The 22652-nt window shown below is 35.8% G+C and overlaps 1 protein-coding gene across 15 annotated transcripts; it reads left to right on the plus strand.

The window, feature by feature from the left end:
• The first annotated feature begins 652 nt into the window (after positions 1-652).
• Positions 653-4629, plus strand: LOC119990515. 15 transcript variants are annotated; one of them, XR_005466055.1, is made up of 10 exons: positions 653-988; positions 1103-1214; positions 1375-1416; positions 1517-1557; positions 1875-1963; positions 2149-2333; positions 3340-3461; positions 3650-3725; positions 3816-3895; positions 4011-4629. XR_005466055.1 is itself a non-coding variant. In XM_038836468.1 (9 exons), exons 1-9 carry the CDS (start codon positions 734-736, stop codon positions 4036-4038), a joined length of 954 nt encoding a protein of 317 aa, XP_038692396.1. In that variant the 5' UTR covers positions 653-733; the 3' UTR covers positions 4039-4629. The 15 variants fall into 15 exon arrangements, 7 of the variants coding, with proteins under 7 accessions (XP_038692396.1, XP_038692398.1, XP_038692397.1 ...); XR_005466056.1 differs by having other exon boundaries at positions 3650-3691; XR_005466054.1 differs by having other exon boundaries at positions 3650-3895.
• The last annotated feature ends 18023 nt before the right edge of the window (positions 4630-22652 follow it).

Genomic DNA, 22652 nt, shown 5'->3' on the forward strand with positions numbered 1-22652 from the left:
TGAAGAGTTGAAGATCCATCGTAGCCGTCGACAATCACGAGCACTTGAGGCCGTTCACCCAAATGATGTGGGTGTCTAGGTTTACTTTGGGTCAACAGTTAGCTAAAAATGAGCTTGGATTTAGGCCTCACTTCAAAAGACATATCAAACCCTCTATTTTGTTCGTCCCATACATTCTGAAGTTGGGCCCTTGATAATTGATATAATATTCAATATTATCACGTGTTACTTCAATATTATTATCATCATACATCATCGACTAATAATATTGGTTAAGAGAGGTAGTAATGATATCATCAATCAATCAATCAATCATCAATTATTACAATATATAAAGTTCATAGATTTGAAGTGATTTTGTGGCGAGTTGCCCTTCCTTTTCATACTCTCTCGGTTGGTGTTCGTTTTTTTGTGCAAGTGGCTAGGAAAAACGACGTCGTTTGGGCTGTGGCTATTTTTGTTTTTTTGTTCCGTGTAATGCAGTTGCCCGTGTGGTTCGTTGCTGGTTTTCCTGTTATTTTGTTTTGTTGTGCCATCTCGCCCTTTACGTCGTCCGCGTTTGTCGTATTTCTATTTTGTCTTTCGCTCCTCAAGTCATACGGCTTCGTTTTGTATCCTGCAGTGTATATTTCGTCAAACTTGCGTCGTTTTGTTCTTCATCGTGTCAATTGGTTGCCAAAAATGACGTCGTGCGAAGCCATGATTCCATTCATTTCGATCGTATTTACGGTTCATGCATCTACTGCCTCAATTAGCTCAGTTTCGTGCTGATGTCTTCCTGGCTTTGAGTGACTACCTGACATTGGTCTGTGTACGGTCACCTCACAATTGTCAGTTCGATATTAAGTTGAGTTGTCATCACAGCTTCCTTCCTTCCTTCCTTCGATTATCATCTACTTACTGTTCTTTGCGTGGGTTCTTGGCCTCATCAAAGGTTTGCGTCTTCATTTTGTTGCTTTCTCTGGGTGACGCTCGAACGGCTTGCGTGGTTTGCTTTCGATCATCTCCGATTTTATTTGCTCTCTTAGGTTTCCCATTTTTGGCTTGCTCTGTTTGTCTTTCGTTATTTATGTTATTTTTCAGCTGATGATTTTGACAGTAGACAGCGACGGTGGGCGAAACTGGTGGTCTTGGTTGTTCTGCTTCTGGTTCCATTTTGTCTGTTTTTATTACTACCAAAAGGAGTCTCTGTCCTTCTCAGCCTCTCGATGAAGGTGAGATTTTTCCACTGTAAGCTCTGCCACCATGCCCGAGTTAATGCTTGAAATCGGCTTTTGAGAAATGTAAAGTATTACAGAAGGTGTTGCTTGTGGGTTTGACATAGGGGATTTAATTTTCTTACTAACAATTCCTTCGTTTATGTCTTTATTTCAGTTTTGACGTTTTTCTTAGCTTGGGGACGATCATGCGGCTCAAGTTAGGGGCAATCATAATGTTTCGGGGGTCTTTGGCCTTCTTCCTGAATTCGATTTATTGATGTTCGATTGATTTCTTTTTTCCTCGCGTGGTTCTGCAGCTCTCCTGAACTTCTCTTCGTCATATTGGATACTCTCTGTGGTACTCTCTTTTTGCAACTTTATGCTTTTTTTTAGTTGCGTGATTAGGTCTACTAATGGTTATTTTGAAAGCAAGCTTTATTAGTTCAATATGTGGTAGGAGAATTCTCAATTCTAAAAAGATGATGAAGTGTATGATTGTCGTTTGTTCCATGCTTTTAAGTGGCAATTTTCCCATACTGGATTAGGACCCTCTATTGTTGTACAAGCTTTTTGTGAAACTATAATTGGGTTTCCTTAGGGTTAATTTGTTCCATCGTGTATCATTATCTGATTTGTTGCATTTCAATTGAATATGAAATTGCTCTCTTATGGTAGGTTCATCATACATCTGATTTCAACTCAGCTGATTCTATGCTTTTGGATCTTCCTACTGAAGAATCTCGACAACCAAAGAGCAGACTGAGGTGTGGTTCTTACAATCAGAAACTAATGATTTGTTGAAACCCTCATAAATCTTATGATACCTATCTGAGCATCTTTTTCAATTTCTACAGTCTAAATTAATTGCTTTCTATTCTGTCAAAAGTTTTGTTCTTGAACTGTTATCCAATATACTGCTGACTTCTTAGGTTGGAATTTCAATTGTCAGTGTACATCCACCACCAGCTTTTGGTTCATCGCCTAATCTTGGAGCCCTTGTACTTGAAGCAAATAAATCTGAAGAGCAAGATGGGGATAGATTAATCACATACATTTGGTTTTTGTTGGTACAGCGCTTGATGTACCAACTTTTAAGGTTGTTGCTCTCTGCCATGGACATGGAATCTTACACAGGTTATAATCATACTCTTTTTCTTACCTTCATATTGGTAGCCCAAATTACTTTATAATTTTCTTTCTCATATATACTGAATCTAGGGACCTATAGCCTCAACCTCCCAATGGATGAAATGACAGCGATGCTCAAAATAGCAAATCTTCGATTAGCTCGAGCATTTACTATTCCAATCAAGAAGTACACTCATGGGGTTATATTTAATTCCTAAGAACCCCTGTGGATTTTTCAGGAATGCATATGATTACAATTGATAGCATATACACTAACATTTCAACCAAGTTAATGTCGGCTTCTGTCAGATAATCGAATAATCATTTCCTTGGACATTTTTACATATTCGTGTGCTTAAATGTGCCTCTGTTTTGGTGTGATGTGTTTTCTCTTTTGTATGTGTGTTTTCCTGTCAGATTTCACTCCAGAGAATATACAGAGGATGCAATCAAATATATTAGTGGGAAAATTCTTGACGACCATCCTATACATGTGGATTTTAATTGGGGGGTTTCAGGATTGAAGGCAATGATCCTATCATCCTGTGGATAATCTATGGTCTATGTTAAAGCTATGTTGACAAATATCATACTGATTATTTTTCGAGTATCCTTTGTTGTTTTGCTTTCATTGTGAGAAATGTCTTAAACTGATATGGTAGGTGGATCAATTAAGCTAGCATACTCTCTTCCTAATTGAAGAAGCAACCACTGGCAGATGAGAAGGCATGTCAATTATATCTATTACTTGATATTTTTGTTGTTAGCCAATGTTTGAGTTTTTGGTTGTATTTAGAAATTAGACAACCGATCGCGATTATGTTTTTAGATCCACTTCCTACGGGTGATTGGGGTATTTTTTACAATAGGTTCGTGAGATTAAGGTGATAGAGTTTGTGAATGTCTTCATTCTTTTTTGATTTGTGTGAATTATAGTTTGCTTTTGTTTCTTTGAAGATGCTCAGACTCTGCTTTTTGTATTCAAGCTCTCTCTGCTTTTGTTTTCTGCAAGGTGGCTTATTAGTCTCTACTTCAGCACAACAACCGCGCTGGTGCCACTGCCCTACCATATCACTTTTTTGGATGGAAAAAAGTGATTACAATAACAGTATGGAAGCTTACAATATAAAACAGGTTCTTTATACTTTATCTACTACGCTGCCATTGTTGTTGTCATTGTAATTTGGTTGAAAATGGAGTCTTTGTTTCAAACAAACAATGTGTGATGTGTTTGGGAATTTGTTGTTTTGTTAACGAGGAGTTGTGCAACATTATCCATGGAAATGCTTCTTGAGATGTGTATTTTTGTTTGTTAATTTCAGGTCCAAAGCTCAAACCCCATGCCAATCTATTGACCCTTCCATGTACCTAAGCTACTGTTTGTGATTAATTAATTAGGTTCTTCAACTGAAGCTTTAGTCGCATATTACTTAGATTAATCATAACTAATTCCGTCTGATATTTTTGTAAGTATTTGCCTCCTCACAGGTTATTGGAGTAGTTTATGATGTGGTGTTGGGTTTCGGTTCTTCCTTCCCCTCTCTGTACGCCTCTTCATTTAAGAAAAGGTAATTGTGTTTGCTTTAATTCTTTAGATATTGCATTTTGGTTCGATTTCTTTAGCGAAATGTCGAATGGTTTTTGGCTGATTAATTTATTTGGTCTGTTTGTGAGTTTATGCAGAGAGCATATGGAAGATTCTGAGTATTGAGGCCAAGTTGAGCTGTAAATATAAACTGAAAGTATGGATGCTCTCAGTTGAACTATGCATGCATCCTTCCAAGTCCCTCCTCAATCTTCTTTAGACAGAGTTGCATGCACTTGATAATGCTTTATCAAGGTGGCAGTGGTGGTAGCAGTGTAATGAGGGACTACAGGAAAGGGAACTGGACATTGAGTGAAACAATGGTGTTAATAGAGGCAAAGATGGATGATGAGAGAAGAATGAAGACAAGTGGATAAATTAGTGAAGTAGGGAGATCGAGCAATCCAACAGAGTTGAGATGGAAGTGGGTTGACGATTATTTCCATTGATTTTTTGACTGTGGGTTAGCTGGACTCTCTCTCTTCTATGATTTGCCCAGCTTTCACAATTAGTTCGATACTTCTGTAGGTATGTTCATCTTCAATTTTCCTTCTATTAAGGTGGCAAACCACAACAGCACTAAAAAAATTAAGCAGCCTTTTTATTCAATAAAGTTCTGTTAAAAATAATGGTCTCATATCCTTAGCTATATTATGCCTTTGGAAGAGAGAACCAATTTGTACAATAATGACATCTGCAATAGGAATAAATAGAAATAAATATTTACTAATCATAGTTCACCAAAGGCCATACGTATTGTAAGTACATAAAAAAATCAGTGTCCATTTAACCAAACCAGGTTTATTTTTATGGATTAGTTTTGGTTTTTCATTGTCATTATTTTTTAAGAGGAGACTCCTTTACCATTCTCTACAAAATTGATTAATCCTATGTCAACCAAGACCCAATTCTGAAAGCAGCATGGAATGCCAAGAATATCAAATAAAACCAACTACAACAGCAATAACCCAGGCCACGAAAACAACAAATAAAAAAACATCCCCGTAGCGGAGCACGGGCTAAACGCTAGTAATAATATATTGTGTATAGTGTAGGATATATAATATAGTGTATATATATATATTTTATTATTTTATAAATAAACTTGCGGTTCAACTTTCATTGTAATGATTGAATCTTGAAACCCTTGAACCTTCAAACTTAACGGTTCAATGCACAGGTCGGGTTTAAAAACTATGCATATGGTTACTCCAGTCCATCACTTACATTGAGCGTAGCATTCTATTAATATAAAAAGCAGGCAAGAGTGAACGTAACCATGGTTCAAAGTAATTCAGGTACTAAACATTCGAACTTTAAGACATTGGCAGTTGAGGAAATATAATCCAACCCAAACATATATATAACCAACAACCATAATGTCAATAACTCCTATGAGAAAAAGAAAGACATCATTGCATCTCAAACCAATTATCGCGGCCCTAGATTCTCCAAAATAACGAATGATTCCAACACCCATGGAAATTCTAACTCCCATAATAAATTTTATAATAACTTATATTTACAACTCTGCTCATCCATAACAATCACTGCACCTCTTTAAAAAAGTAAAGAAGATTAAAAAAAACTTTCGTAAAATCATCTCCATTGTCAACAACATTTCATAATTGAACTGTATAATTTCCGCATGGAATGATCATCTATTGAAGTGTCCCTAGGATTCAACAGCCCATGTATACTAATTTTACCAATGGTTTTTCACATATTACTTAGATACATAAGCATTATACACCTCTCATTAGAACCACTCACCAATCAATATAGTATCTACACTAAACAACTAATGTTTGTTTATATAAAGTTACAAATCCCCTTTTGCAATCTACGTCAAATAGCCATAAGCCAACCAAGCCTTTATCAAGCACATAAAAGTGTAGAATTCAATATAGGGTGCGTTTGATAGAGCGGTTGGATTGATTTTCAATTCTAGTAGAAAAACTGTGGGAAAAAAAGCTAAGCTTAAAGGCTCCATTTGATAGAGCAGTTGTATTGATTTTCAAAGCTAATGATTAAGCTGTGAAAAAAAACTGAGCTCAAAGCTGTAAAATAAACTATGAGGAATTTAATAAAGCTGTTAACTGTTGTTAGCGGTTAAGTAGTGCAAAATATATTTAGTTTTTTTTAAATTTTAATTATTTTATTTCAATATAGATATTAATTATTATAATTATAAATGAATAAATACAAATTATAGATAACTAAATTATTTAATTATTTAATTTAATATTTAAATTATAATTGCCTTAGTTTAATATTTAAATAAGTTTGTAATTTAATATATACTACATTATTAATTTAATATTTAAATAATATTTTTATTAATAAAAAAATTAAGATATAAGAATTATTAATTGTAAAGTAGGTGGGACGCAATAAAAAGTAAGTGGGTCTCACCACTGTTTCAACAATGTTAACAACAAAGTTTGTGGGGCCAACAAAATTTTTTTTTAAAAAAGAAACAAAAGGCTAACTCCTTGGAAAAAGCGGTACCGCTAACGGTTAACCTTTGCCCAACACCTTACCAAACAGACACAAAAACTGTGTAATATGAGATTTGTTTGGTGAAGCGGGCTGCACGCCAGACCCGCTTCACCAAACATGGTAATAACACCGGGCGTTACGGCCCTCAAAACGGGGCGATAACGCCCCATGGGTCAAGGGTGGTGGCCATTTCTTATTTTTTAAAATAGTTTTTATGTGGGTCCCAGATGGGACCCATGTGCTTTATATGTTATTTAAATGTAATTCTTAATAAACTATACAATGTACTATTATTTTATCATAATTATACTTATAAATTAATAATAATTTATATTTATCCATTAATAGTATTATAATTAAATTATTAATAATTTATCTTTATCCATATATAATTTATATTTATAATAATTATATTTGATATTTATAATAAATTATATTTAAATATATTTAAATGTAATTCTTAATAAACTATACGATGTACTATTATTTTATAATAATTATACTTATAAATTAATAATAATTTATATTTATCCATTAATAGTATTATATTAAATTATTAATAATTTATATTTATCCGTATATAATTGATGTTTATAATAATTATATTTGATATTTATAATAAATTTTATTTATTCATTTATAATAATAAATTTATATATTTATATTATATTATATATTTAAATACTTTTTTATTTAAATATATGTTTTCATTTATATTATACATATTAAATGACTATTTAAATATTAAATTAAAGTAAATATAATTTTTATCTAATAATAATACAAACAAAATATATTTTACACCACTTAACCATATATTTTACACCACTTAACCGCTAACAATAGTTTACAGCTTTACCAAACATCTCACAGCTTATTTCAGAGCTTTAAGTTTAGCTTTTTTTTTCACAGCTTAACAGCTAGCGTTGAAAATCAACACAACCGCTCTATCAAACACACACATGCTGTGAGGTGTTTTGCGAACTAAAAGCTAACGCTAGCGGAAAAGTTGGTTATTTAAAGCATTATAATATTAAATTTTATGATTTTTATATGAAATTTTGTTGTTAAATTTAATATTAAATTGAATATAATAAATATAATTTTATTAAAATTCATTTTTAGTATAAATTATTAAATATTTTTACATCAAAATTAAAATGATTATCTCAAAATATTAATAAAATGATTTATTAATAAATTTTTTAAAAATATTAATGACTTATTTTGTATAATTTTCCAATATAATAATAATATAAATTATTTTTTAAATAAAATTAATAAACAAGTAATAAGTGAAAAACTGTTAAGTATAATGATAATGCAAAATTAATGAAGATATTATTTCTGTGGGACACACATAACAATAATAGAAAAAAACTTCAAAGGGAAATTAGTTAATTTTTAATACTTTAAATAATTCATTCATATAATTATTGTAAGGGATAAGTATGAATTTGACCCTTGTACTCAACGTTTTGATTCAAAAAGGCCCGTGAATTTTTTTTTTTTGGTCAAATTGGTGTCAAAAAAACGCTGATTTGACAATTAATTGTATTTTTTATTTCTTCATTTTTGACTATGGATTTAACCTATCAAATTGTGACACATGACATTTTTTAAAAACTAAATAATTAAACACACTCTATCATCTTCTCTGGCACAACTTTAAACCTCCATCTTCGTCGACACCAATTAGTGTATTCTCTAATTCAACTTTAAACCTCCATCTCCGATTAAGCCTAGGCTAGAGAGCCCCTGAACAATTGATAGAATAAAAAGACCAAAACGCAACTTCATGTTCAGATGTTCAAAGACCAAAACAACTGATTGCCATGAGTGGGGAAGGAGGATAAAGCAATTAGGGTGTTATCAATTTCTAATTTAGGTTTTTTAATTTTTAAGTTTTTGATTTTTATAAGGACATGTTTGGTTTATAATTTAAAGTTATGTTTGATTTTGGCCATGTCATACTTTACACATAATTGTTTTTTGTCAAATCAAATCCATGTCACATATTTGAGTCCACGTAAGCTTAATCTAATGGTAGTTTAACAGAAGGGCTTAAATGAACCATTTTGACATGTATAAGGTCTTGTTTGACCCAAAAAAAAGTTCAGACTTTTTTGATCCAAAACGCTAAGTGTATAGGAGTCAAATCCATACTTATCCCTTATTGTAATATGGGACCCATATAAAATATAAAAACAAAAAAAAATGCGGCGGAACACAGCAAATAAGCCTCCTCCAGGAGTTTATTTTTTACAGTATATCCGCCTTACCAAACAGGCTGATAATAGAGTAGACAATTATGCACACGAATGCGTACCAATTGCCGTTTGGCACAGCAGAAGTGGAGGATCCGCTTCCGGCTTCCGCTGTGCCAAACAGCACAGCGGAGCCAACGGATCTGCTGGTTCCTGGCCAGCGCTAAGGGAGCAATGCCAAAAAGCTGCAGCTTTTTTTAAAATTTTTTTTTAAAGTGTGGGTCCCATACTTTTATATAAAATATTATTATTTAATAATTTTAATATAATTATATTTTAATAAAAAGTATAAATCAATTATATTTATGCATTTATAATTATTATAACAGTAAATTTAATTTTAATACATAATGATAAATTAAAAAATATAATAAATGTAACAAAATTTATTTGATTAATTTAATATAAATTTAAAAAAATACAATAAATGTAAGTTTAATTAATTTGATTAATTAAAAAAATTAAATAAAATTAATTTTAAATATAAATTATATTTGATTAATTAAATTAATACTTAAAATTAATTTTAATAAGAATTAAATTTATTAGATTAATTTTAATATAAAAATAAAAATTAATATTATAGTATTTTATTTCAACAGTTTTTTCGCTAGTATCAGTTTTTAGTTCACCAAACACCTCACAACATATTTCACAGCTTTAAGCTCAGCATATTTTTCACAATATTTCTGCTAACATTGAAAATCAATTTTTTCGCTGTGCCAAATGGAGCCCAAATATCAGGGATCAACTTTATATGAACCCCAAAATTTACTGAGTGTACCCCATTTTTTACACACCCCAGATAAAAATATAACATTACGTAATATACCCCTTTTCTATTTTCTTACAAGATAAACCAACTACACCCCTCTTCTTCTCCCTCATCCTCTCCTCTGCAATCAAAAATCCATCAGAAATCCAGTACAAATAAGCATTGTAGATGACAAGTGTGAACAATCAGGTGTAGAGTCCAACCCCAAAAAACAATTAGATATAGAGTCCAACTCTAACGGAAAATAAAGACCACAAAAAATTACAACAATTTTTGAAAATAGGGTTCAAATCTCATGAAGCAATTGCATATCTGGAGCATACCGACCTCAAACACGAATTGCAGATTCGACCTTGGGCCAACCAGGAGTCACGATGCTATATGTGGATGACGACGACAATCGTTGGAGATTTCTTCGTCCAACCAAGAGTCATGAAGCAGTTACAAACCCTAAGAGTTTTCTAGAGGAAGAAAAAGATTTGGGGCTTACAAACAGTCTTCCCCAAAGAAGAACTCGTCGTCTCCGTCAAATACGGACTCGTCGTTGGCCATCTCTCCGTCATTGGCATCTCCGTAGAGGATATTCGAAGGTTTCAAGGGTTTCAAGTGATGAAGGAGAACAGAGGAGGCAAGAGGTCGAAAGGATTTTGGTCTTTTGGTAGAGATAATGGGGTATGATAAGAATGAGAATTTTCACGAGATTTTGGGGTACACTTAATGTTAGAATGAAATTATGATATTCTCCAAGCTGTTAGCAAAGTTGTTATGGAAAGGATCAAGCCAAAGTTGGTATACGTGAGTTGTTATACAGAGGATATGTCATATGTATAAGATAGAGTTCTAGATAGAGTTTAATTCATCTCATAAACTACCTCCTCATAGACATGTATATATACCTCGTGTAATTGTAAACTCGACAGTGAATGAAATATATTTTTCATCTCTACTTCTCTTGTGCTATTCACTCTATTATTATCTTTCCAATATGGTATCGAAGCCTACTGCTCACGCTAACAGTTCCTCCTCTTCCTCTGCACCTACTATCGTAGGAAATCCATCTATTCAAGTTCTGAGTCCAACGAACCAGCTGGTGAATGTTAAGCTGGATGAAAACAATTACCTTCTCTGGAAGCAACAAGTGTTTGCAGCTGTAAGAGGATATGGCCTTGAAGAGTTCATCAAAGGCACAAAAACCGTTCCGTCTCAATTCGTCACCAACGAATCAAAAGAAAAAGTTATCAACACTGAGTATGTCTCACATCAACGACAAGATCAACTGTTTGTCTCCTAGCTGCTGTCTTCAATCAGTCAGAGTATATTGCCATAGCTCGTAGGCTGCAATACTGCCCATGAAGTTTGGGACAGTATCGAGCAAGTCTTTGCTTCTCAATCAGCAGCTAAAGTCATGCATTTCAAATTCCAGCTTCAAACTCAAAAGAAAGGGAGTATGTCTACGAGGGAGTATATCATCAAAATGAAATCTTTATGTGATGTTCATGCATCATGTGGTCACTCTATTCCAGAAGCTGACCAAATCCTAAGCATACTAGCAGGATTAGGGAGTGAATATGAACCCATAATTGCTGTCATTACCTCTAGAGAGGAACCATTTTCTTTAAAGGTAGCATCATCACTCCTCCTTGCATCTGAAAGTAGAACCTTGCAATAATTGTCTGTTTCTGACGCTCAAATGCAGGTGAATTTAACAGTTCAACCAAAGAAGCCATGGGGTAATTCTGGATCACAGTCCTACCGAGGCAATCAACATAATGCTGGAAGGTCAAATCCAAATCAAAACACTTATGCAGCCAGGCGAAGAGGTAGAGGAAGTCCACTGGCCGACCCCAATGCCAGCTATGCAGAAGAATTGGATGCACTGTCCAAAAGTGCTATCACAGGTTTGATGTCAATTTCACTGGCTCTAATATGAATTCGGGTGGCAGCAACATTGATAATGGTCAAGGAAACAAGGATTCCACTGCAAACCTCTCAGCTTTGACAGCTTCAGCCGAACCTAGTGATGAGAACTATTGGTATCCTGATTCTGGAGCTACTAACCACATCACCAATGATTTGAATAATATGTCCTTTGGATGTGAGTATTGTGGGAATGAAAAGATTCATGTAGGAAATGGCACCGGTTTGAAAATCTCTCATATTGGTCATACTTCATTACCTTCTTTTTGCTCTCGACCCTTACAACTCAAAAACTTACTTCATGTTCCTCTAATCACCAAAAATCTCATTTTAGTTTCACAATTTTGCAAAGATAACAATGTTTATTTTGAATTTCATCCGTTTGTTTGCTTTGTGAAGGATCAACCAATGCAAACTGTCCTCCTTGAAGGGACTGTTACTGATGGACTGTATAAGTTCGATCTGAGAGAGGGATCTACTGCCGCAGGAAATGCAAAATCTGATTCTCAACAGTCATCTGCTTATTTATCTTCCACAAATAAAGTCTCTTTTAATTCTTCATGTTATTTGTCTCGTTCAATGTCAGTAGAACTTTGGCATAGGAGGCTTGGCCATCCTGCCTCTCCTGTTTTGTCTAAGTGTCTCAATCAATGTAATGTTCCTTATCAAGCAAATAAAAGTCCTTTTTTATGCTCAGCATGTTCTATGGGTAAGAGTCATAAACTTCCATTTTCCCATTCCCATACAACATATCATTCACCTCTAGAATTAGTTGAATCAGATCTATGGCGACCAGCTTCACAAACATCTCACAATGGTTTCAAATATTATGTCTCCTTTGTTGATGCATTTTCTCGATATACCTGGATCTATTTTTTAAAATCAAAATAAGATGTATATCAGTCGTTTGTACATTTTCAACGGCAAGCTGAGCGACAATTTAACACAAAGCTTAAAATCCTACAAACTGATTGGGGAGGTGAGTTTCGTTCCCTTGTACCTCTATTGAATTCTAGTGGCATCATTTTTCATCATTCTTGCCCTCATACATCTGAACAAAATGGCATTGTCGAAAGAAAACACCGCCACATTGTTGAATTAGGTCTCACTCTTCTCGCTCAATCATCTCTTCCTCTTCTGTTTTGCTCAGATGCATTTTCTATTGTAGTATTTCTCATCAACAGATTGCCTACTACAGTTCACCAAGGTAAGTCTCCCTTTGAGGTACTTTTTAATACTAAACCTGATTATTCCTTTCTAAGAGTATTTGGTTGTCTCTGCTTTCCTCATTTGCGACCTTAGAATGATCATAAACTTCAATTCCATTCCTCCCCTTGCACATTCATCGGGTATAGCACAAATCACAAAGGCTACAATTGTTTAGATTCTGATGGCAGAATTTACATATCATGGCATGTGACATTTCATGAACATCATTTCCCTTTTCATTCTCCCTCCTTACCTGAAACTAAAAATCTAGTTCAGACTCTCTAGCTACACCAAGTTCCATACCTATATATCCCATCTCTCATGCGACCAACACTCATACATCTCCTGTCCCTGCTTTCTCACCATCACCTGTTGTGCTTCCTCCTCCATTAGAAGTCTTAGATACATCACCTCAATCTCATCCTGCTACACTTGATAATTCTATCCCCGCTAGCCCTTCAAATAATGCGCCAAATCCTACTGTTCAATCTAATGTTCATCCCATGATAACCAGGGCAAAGGATGGAATTTTTAAACCAAATGTGTATATTGCAGATTTGTCTACATCTGAACCATCTACTGTCCATGAAGCTTTAACGCATGCAGATTGGTCCATTGCCGTGCATAATGAATACAAAGCTCTAATGCGTAATAGAACTTGGTCTCTTGTTCCTTTACCTGCAAACCGGAAAGCAGTTGGCTGTAAGTGGATTTTCAAAATCAAGAAATACCCTGATGGAGCCATTGATCGGTACAAAGCACGATTAGTTGCTAAAGGGTTCTCACAAACAGCTGGTTTTGACTACACAGAAACATTTAGTCCGATTATTAAGCCAGCCACTATAAGGACACTCCTCACTCTTGCTTTATCTCAAGCATGGTCCATCTGATAGGTAGATGTCAATAATTCTTTTCTAAATGGTATTCTGCAGGAAGAAGTGTATATGCCACAGCCACCCGGCTTTGAGCAACACTCTGGTCATTAGCAGTTGGTTTGCAAATTGCACAAGACCTTATATGGCTTAAAACAAGCCCCAAGGGCATTGTTTGAAAAGTTGAGTCTATTTTTTTCGATATATTGGGTTTAAATCATCAAGGGCTGATCACTCTTTGTTCATACGGATCACACCAGCATCCAAACTCTTTATTCTTGTGTATGCTGACGATATTATTATCACAGGAAGCAGCACCTCTAAGATTCACCAACTAATCCGGAAACTTGATCATACATTCTCTCTCAAGGACCTCGGCAAGCTCAATTTTTTCCTTGGTGTTGAAGTTCAATATCTATCTCATGGACTGCACTTATCTCAGCAGAAATATATTATGGACCTCCTCAAAAAGGCAAAGATGGACAACTCCAATCCACTGCCAACTCCCATGGTTAGTAGCTTGAAACTCTCCTCAAGACAAGGCGATCCAATCTCTAATGTCCAAGAATATCGAAGTATCGTAGGTGCTCTCTAGTACATCACTATTACACGGCCAGAAATTGCTTTTAGTGTGAACAAAGTGTGTCAGTTCATGCAGACACCTCTTGACACCATAGTTTTTAAACTCGACCCGTGTATCGAACCGTCACAGTGGAAGGTTCAAGGGTTTCAAGGTTCAACCGTTACGATGAAGGTTGAACCGTAGGTTTTTAATAAATAATAAATAATATATTTATATATATATAATATAATATATAGTTTACAGTATATAATATATTTTATATACAATATGCACTTGCACTAGACTCTTTTTATGTGTTATACCGAGTGATAACTAATAAACTAATAATAGATATTAAGATATATAGTACATAGTATTACAATATATAATAGATTATATGTATAACATAAACTTATACTTTTCTCTCATGTCATCCAGGAGTAGCCTTGGGTTTTTTATCTTCAAATTTAACAGCTTGCATGTCTTACACGTCTAGACACGTGTCTTCAATCCAATCCTTCATCATCCATTCTCTTTCAAAGGCAAGTCCTCGTGATAATAAAATTACCATCACCTTGTGATCTGTACAACTCATCTCCTCTCCTCACTTTCTCTCTCCCCCCATCTCTTCTCTAAGTGTCTCTCTTGCAAAGCCAGCTGTGATCTCCTTGCCTCACCGTTGGTTCTTCATTTTCATTCAAATCTCGTTCTCGTTCAGATATGCCAAAGCTTTCCGTGATCTTCTCCTCCTCACTCTCTTCCCTAACATTCAGATCCTTTCTCTCTCATTTTCATTCAGATCCGCCAAAGTCTGCTGTGAATATCGCATGGAGCCTGGAGGAGAAGTGGATTGTGGAGTGGAGAAGGATACTGGTGTTGTTGTGAGAAGTGGAGACCGCAGACTGGAGAGAGATTGAGAGAGAGAAGGGTTAGAGATTGCTTAGGGTTTTGTGGTTTTAAGGTAATTTTGCAATCAAGCTGTTTTTAATTAAAACCGTCGGGACACGGGTTTCTCCAGTTCGTGGGTTAATTGGCGATTATTCACGGTTCAATGCATAAACGGTTTTTTTATAGAAAAAAAACCACGGAGGCCGTCGGTTCACGAGTTGTATGGTCGAACCGGTGAATCGATCCGGGTTTAAAAACTATGCTTGATACACATTGGAAGGCAGTGAAACAAATTTTGAGATATCTTAAGGGCACTCTCACATCTGGTATCACTCTTACAGCCTCCTCTTACCTCAATCTCACTGGATTTTCAGATGCTGATTGGGGAAGTGATGTGGATGACAGGAGATCTACACTGGGTTTTGTGTGTTTCTTGGTAATAATCTCATCTCTTGGTGCTCCAAGAAGCAACACACAATGTCAAGATCAAGTACAGAGGCTGAATATCGCAGCCTTGCAAATGCCACCTCAAAAATTTTGTGGTTGCAATCTCTGTTATGTGAACTCCAAGTCTATCAACACAGACCTCCTGTTATTTGGTGCGATAATCTGAGTATAGTGGCCTTATCTGCCAACCCAATTCTCCACTCACAAACAAAACATATTGAACTTGACTTATACTTTGTTAGGGAGAAAGTCTTGGCGAAGCAACTGTCTATGAATCACGTTCCTTCCCATGAACAAATTGCTGATATTTTTACAAAGCCTTTGTCTGTCTCTTTTTTTCAAAAGCTCAAAGATAAACTCACTGTGCATACTCCTCAGTTTCGTTTGCGGGGGAGTGTTGACAAGGGAGGTTAACACAAGTTGCTCAGAGTGCTTGATTTGCGAGGAAATGTTAGAATGAAATTATGATATTCTCCAAGCTGTTAGCAAAGTTGTTATGGAAAGGATCAAGCCAAAGTTGGTATACGTGAGTTGTTATACAGAGGATATGTCATATGTATAAGATAGAGTTCTAGATAGAGTTTAACTCATCTTGTAAACTACCTCCTCATAGACATGTATATATACCTCGTGTAATTGTAAACTCGACAGTGAATGAAATATACCTTTCATCTCTACTTCTCTTGTGCTATTCACTCTATTATTATCTTTCCAATACTTAATAAAACGTGGGGTTCAAATAGCACTCATCATATCAGGGTCTTAGGAGAGTGGAAATCACTTGGTGACGCTCTCTTTATGTACGTACCTGAAGGACGATGATAGCCATTCCATTGACGTCTGGCACTAGAAAGTTTCTTATGCCTGGAGTATATTTCAACGAAAATGGAAAACTCTTGAAAATTAGAAATGCAAATCTTAGCTTAAAATTTAGAAACCCTGCAAGTATTACCCTAAATTTCATCCATTTTTCTTCAGTGAATATTTGTAGCAAGAATTATCCAAATTTCCACTCAGCACAAACATAAGAACCAATCCTGAAATGAACATATATAGTGAACCGTTATTTGAATCAGCTTATAAAATTGTTGTTCCCCTCGGAATAATACTATTATTCATCAAAATAAAAAATTATTAGCAGATTATACTCGTAAGTAGGGGATTTTTTTTTTTAAAGTTTCTCTCCATTACTTTTCCAAGTTGAGTTTCGTGGCCATTCAAGAAAACATTTGCCTGAATCACATCCAAACCTGCTTCCTTAGCCCCTGTGTAGTACTCGGTTTTCGTCCGGCCCAAAAAAAAAATAGAAAAAATAGAAAAATTAAAAAATACAATAATAATAATAATTCAAAAGCCCGTTCTGGAGCCCGTAAGCTCACAAAACATTCAAAGCTTGTTTCTTGGACCATAAGCCCATAAAAATTCCAACCCAAACCCAATATAACTAAACCCTAGAAAATATCTAAAAAATAAGAAAATTAAATAAATAATAAATAAAACCTTAAAAAAAAGGAAAGGTGACACATTTTTAGGGTTTTGCAAAAAACATTGAAAAATACCAAAATATTAGTTTCTTAGTATTTTTAAGGAGAGAAGAAGTAGGGTTTGTGGGGACATTTTGGTAAAAAGAGAAAGTAGGGTTTTATGTGGTCATTATATAAAGATAAGTGAGAGATTTTTGTAAAAAGAGAAAGCCAACAATAGGAGGGAGCAGCCGCATAACAAGGAAAAGGGGGAGGCGGCACAAAGAGCAAAACAAGAGAGAAGGAAGAAAAAAGAAAAAGAGAGAAAGGGGAGGCGGCACAAAGAGCAGAACAAGTGGGGAGAAAAGAAGAAGAAGAGGGTTTTAGAGGGTTTGGAGAAGGAGAAATCGGGATAACAGAGGGCAAAAAGAAGCCAAAAGGGAAGGAGAGGATTTGCAGCTGGAAGTCATGAGAGACAGCAAGGTGAAGATTTAGTCTCTTCTAGCTTAGGATCGAAAAGGTGATAATTCATACACACTCTCATCTTTCGTTTTGATTTCCGTTTTTGTGTATGCTTCAATCTCTGCAAATTTTTGAATATCTATTTGATATACCCATGTGCTGCTTCCTGCCTTCGTGTTTAAGCTGGTTCCATTTCTTTGATCCATACTAGTGTTAATTGTGTCATACCAGACTCTGTTTCAATACCCCTGGTTCTATTTCATGATTTTGATTTTGCAAAGCTTTGGAATGTGTTTCTCCTGGTTCTATTCAGATGTATTGGATCTATAGTATGTATTGGTTTTGAAATAAACATATTTGCTTGTTCTTTGACTGTTGATGTCCGGTTTGAATCCGTTGTTCAATATGGTGATATTTGTTTGAATACTTGGCTTAGTGTGCCTGTATATGGAGGATGCTTGTATGTGGGTTATGGGTACATGTAGAAATTGAATAAAAATTTGATCTGTACAAACATTTGCTTGTTATGCTCAATATGTATATCTATATGTAATTAGTGTATATGTTGTTTGTATATGGATATGGGTCTATTATGTACAGGTTTATATGTGTATGTATGTGTTTATGTATATGTGCGGGTATATGTGTTTATGTATATGTACAGGTTTATAGGTATATGTGTATGTGTTTGTGTACGTATACATGTTAGTTTATATATTTATAATGTATGGGAATTTGTACTTAATTTAATTTGAATTTGATATTGGTTTTGAATACCCATTTGACCCCATCTTTTGTGTTTACTTGTTGGGCTTGGGTCGAATGAACTACTTGGGCCGAGGGGCAACTTAGAGGATTTGGGCTGGATTGGAGCAATGGGTCTCGCGGGTGATATTGGATTTTTGTACATTTTATTATTTATCATACATAATTGTAAAGTGTAAGCCTTGTAATAGTGTAACAAAAATAGTGGATGTAAAATAGAAAATGCATACATGATATTCTAGGATGTTAGAAGCATATAGATATTAGGGATTGATTTTGTGAATGATGATTGCATTAGAATGCATGCTTAGGACTTTGATTTCTTACATTATGCCATGCTTTAGATGTATACTAGGATTGTTTGAATGCCATGAAAACAAATGCAACGCGTCGGTCATTTGATTAATCCAAGCCGTCTCACATTAATAAATACACCAAGAATAAATTATGGAACCCTTATGTTTTGTTTAAATACCAAGGAGCCTTCAAGATATTGGGGTTCCATTGGCATTCATCCAAAACATTTGGATTTCGTGGACCCGGAAAGCAAATATGTTTTTAGGGATTAGGAGAATTTATTTAAGGATCCAAAAGGGGGTTTAAAGATATTTGGCCCGTCCGATGGGCCTTAAATGGATTCTTTCTTTTCTCATGAAGAACATAATTGTGAGTAAGGCTTGAATTGAATCTTTTTCATTGATTGTGGGCCTTTTTGGTGCATCAACCAAGTTCCCAAAAATCTCTTCTCCATTCCAATACTCATTCCAATGTTCCTATCTAAATAGCCTTTTTTTCCAAATCATCAAAAACATCAAAACCCACTCCGATATGGATTTTTTCATCCAAGACCAAGTTAAACATTTTTGGCCAAGCCGGGAATGGCCATAGTGATCCCGTGCACCCTCTTTTTTTTATTAAAAACCACTTCAAGTGGAGTCCTTTATTAAACATTTTTGGCCAAGCCGGGAATGACCATAGTGATCCCGTGCACCCTTTTTTTATCAAAGACCACTTCAAGTGGAGTTTTTTTTTAAATTTTTTTGGCCAAGCCGGGAATGGCCATAGTGATCCCGTGCACCCTTTTTCCTTCTTTTTTATCAAAACCCATAAAAATAAGATTTTTAAAGTCAAATCTTGGTCTAACATTAATGGAACATTTCCACCCATTTGATAATACATGATTTTCCGGGCATATGAAAAACTCATTAAAACATTTGGGACATACAATCATTCCTCAAAACAAAGTAGAGCCAAATAGGAAAACATTTTTGATGGTAACCGTTTTCGGGAGTTGTGGGGTGCCTAATACCTTCCCCATGCTCAATAGACCCCCTTACCCATTTTTCTCGTAGACCAAAATGGATGTCCAATTGCATCCTAAAAATCAATTGGTGGCGACTTCATTGTTTTTAATGCCGGTTGCTTCAGCTGGCGACTTCACTGGGGATCATGGTTGTTGCACCAAAGGGGTCGGGCCTTGTTGTCTTGGTGTTTTCCTATTTGGTTGATTTGTTTATTTTGTTGTATAATAGTCTTTCAACATTTTGAGGAATCTAATGTGTTTGTTCATGATTGTAGATAAAATAACAGGTTTTTGGTTTCATAAAATTTGAGTGTTTGAGTGTTTGTTAAGGATACGGTATGTTCCCCCGCGCACACATCACTATTCACATGCACACAAATGGCCCATAAAAACCGGGTCCTACTAGTAATTAGTGAGGGTTGATCTTTGCTTTTGATGGATTTTGTCCTCACATAAGCAAGGAAAAACATCCTCCTGGATTGACGTCCCTTCAAGATATTGGGGGATGGGTTCCACTTCCAGATATGGGGTGTGAACTAACCTGATCCAGTGGCCTCTCGCGTAGCCGCGTTATAGTTAGATATGCCAACCATATGCACATTAGATAACCCTTAGATCTGGTTCGAGACCTTCAGAAGTTTGTAGGAACCTGATTTTTTTAGGAACAATGGGGGAACTCTCCTATCCTTGACTCTATTTATTTCTTGTATTTTTATTTTTCATTTCATAAAACCATACATATACATCTTTTATACACTTGCCTTGAATATGTTAGCCTAGGTTATGATCTTACACGCTTGTTAATCATCCATATATGTTCATATATACTTGTTAAATCATCCATATATGTCCATATATACTTGTACATCCGTTAATCATCCGTACATGCTCACATATACTTGTACACTTGCCAATTATCTCTACATATCCATACATACTTGCATATTTGTTGATCATCCATACATGTTCATATATACTTGTTAATTACCCATACATGTCCATATATACTTGCATAATTAATTACCCGTACATGTTCATACATATCTCATACTCTTCACATAGGTATAGTCATTGGAATTTGGTTTGGTAAAATTTTCAAGACATCTTTTAATTGAAATAGGATTTGCACAAATAATAGCCACATACATGCACATTTGTAAAATAAATGAGAACTAATGTCGTTGTTTGTACAATGCACAGAAAATCATAAATAATCATAGCGCCCAAGAAGCACCATCGACACCCCTATCAGACTCGCCTACAATCAAGAATTATTGAGAATATGGAGCAGGAAACGGGTGAGCATAGTCAGAATCAGGATATAGCTGAATTGAAAGAGCAAATGACCCTATTAATGAAGAATATGGCGTTGCTGATGAAAGGAAAGGGAGTAGTTGAAAGTTCTGAAACACCAGAGGTTTCTGAGAATCATTTGCACCAAGAAGTACCAGTTTACCCACCCGGGTTCACTCCTGCGCGTAACCAATCTTTGCTTGGTTCGCACCAGCATCAGTATGTTTCTCAACAGGCAACGACTCAGAACCCAAAGTACATTCATCAAGTTGATCCTTATGGGCATGAGAATCCCTTCCTAGTCGGTGCTGATATTGCAGGAGCTGTCACTGGTGGAGTAGTGACTGAGGGAGTTCAGTATGAAGAAAATAGTTCAATGGATGCTATCAAGAAGTTAGAGAAGAGATTAAGAGCCATGGAGGGTTACAATGCTGCAGGGATGCTGAACCCAGCCAATCTGTGCTTGGTGAAGAATTTGAATGTTCCACATGACTTTGTACTACCAAAATTCAGTTTGTTTGATGGCACTGGAGTCCCTTTGGATCATTTAACGATGTATTGTCGGCGTATGCAGCCATATGCAAGTGATGAGAAAGTGTTGATGCATTATTTCCAAGATAGTCTGACTGGGGCAGCTCAAAGGTGGTTCAATACCCTTAATCCTTCGTCAGTAGCTTCGTGGGAGGATTTGGCTGAAATGTTTATGAAGCAGTATAAGCATAATGAAGAGAAGATCCCTACCATTTACGATTTGCAGAACACAGCAATGAAGAGTGGGGAAAGCTTTAGGGAATTTGCCCATCGATGGAGGGATTTGGCAGCCCAGATAATTCCACCCCTTTTAGAAAAGGATTTGTTGAACGCTTTCATTGATGCTCTCCAGGAGCCTTATACTTCCAATCTGGCGGGAGGTGGACATAATAACTTAGCTGATATGATACAGGCAGGAGAACGAGTTGAACGATGTATGAAGAGAGGAAACTTGCACTATCCCATCCTTGACAAACCAGATCCAATTAAAGGAAGTAAAGGCAAGAAGGCTGAAGTGCATTCTGTGAATTTTGATTCAAATCCCGTTGTTTATGGTGCGCCTACTTCAGACTACCGCCCTAGAAGCGATGCCCCAAGGATGTCAAGCCCAGGAGCCTACTATAACCATAACCATACCCATACCCAAAATCCTTATCTACCCCGATTCAATGCACCACCACCCAATCAATACCCGCAAAACCCAAACACTTACCAAAATTTTCAGAACCCACATACCTACCAAAATCCTCATCCAAATTTCCAAAATCCAAGACCCAGAAGGCCGGTGGAACGTTTTGACCCTATATCTATGACATATGCGGAGTGTTTCACTAAGCTGCAAGCCCAAGGGGCGGTAGTACCAATACCAGGAAGAGTTCACCAGCCTCCATATCCTCCCTGGTATGATCCAAATTCTACATGTCTTTACCATGGGGGCGCACCCGGACATTCAACAGAAGCATGTTTGCCTTTCAAGAGGTTAATTCAGGGGATGATTGAAGCGAAATGGCTCAACTTGGATGCTGTGGACAAGCCAAATGTTAACAACAATCCGCTGCCAAACCATGGAAATGAGGGTGTGAATTGTGTTGGTGAGTCTCGTGTTATCAAGAGATGGGTGTCAGAGATTACGATGCCATTGAGCCAGTTATTTGACATCTTAAAGGAGCAGGGGATGATTGAAATGATGAGTTCTTTTTGCCAAAGTAATCAACCCGATACAACTAAGATTTGCAAATTTCACAGTGGAATGGAAGGTCATACTATTGAAGAATGCAATGATTTTCGGGAGAAAGTACAAGAGTTGATGGATTTGAGGAGAATTATTTTTGAAGAAGGAGAAGGTCAAGAAGGCCATGTCAATGTCCTAGGAGGTTATTACCAGGGACCAAGGCCGAATTGTGTGAAACCTTTTGTTCTACAATACTCTACAAAGGACAAGCCAGTGACTGTGACTCCAAGGATAGATCCTTTGTACAAGAATG

The sequence above is a fragment of the Tripterygium wilfordii genome, chromosome 22, assembly GCF_013401445.1.
Source record: "Tripterygium wilfordii isolate XIE 37 chromosome 22, ASM1340144v1, whole genome shotgun sequence".
Lineage (NCBI taxonomy): Eukaryota > Viridiplantae > Streptophyta > Magnoliopsida > Celastrales > Celastraceae > Tripterygium > Tripterygium wilfordii.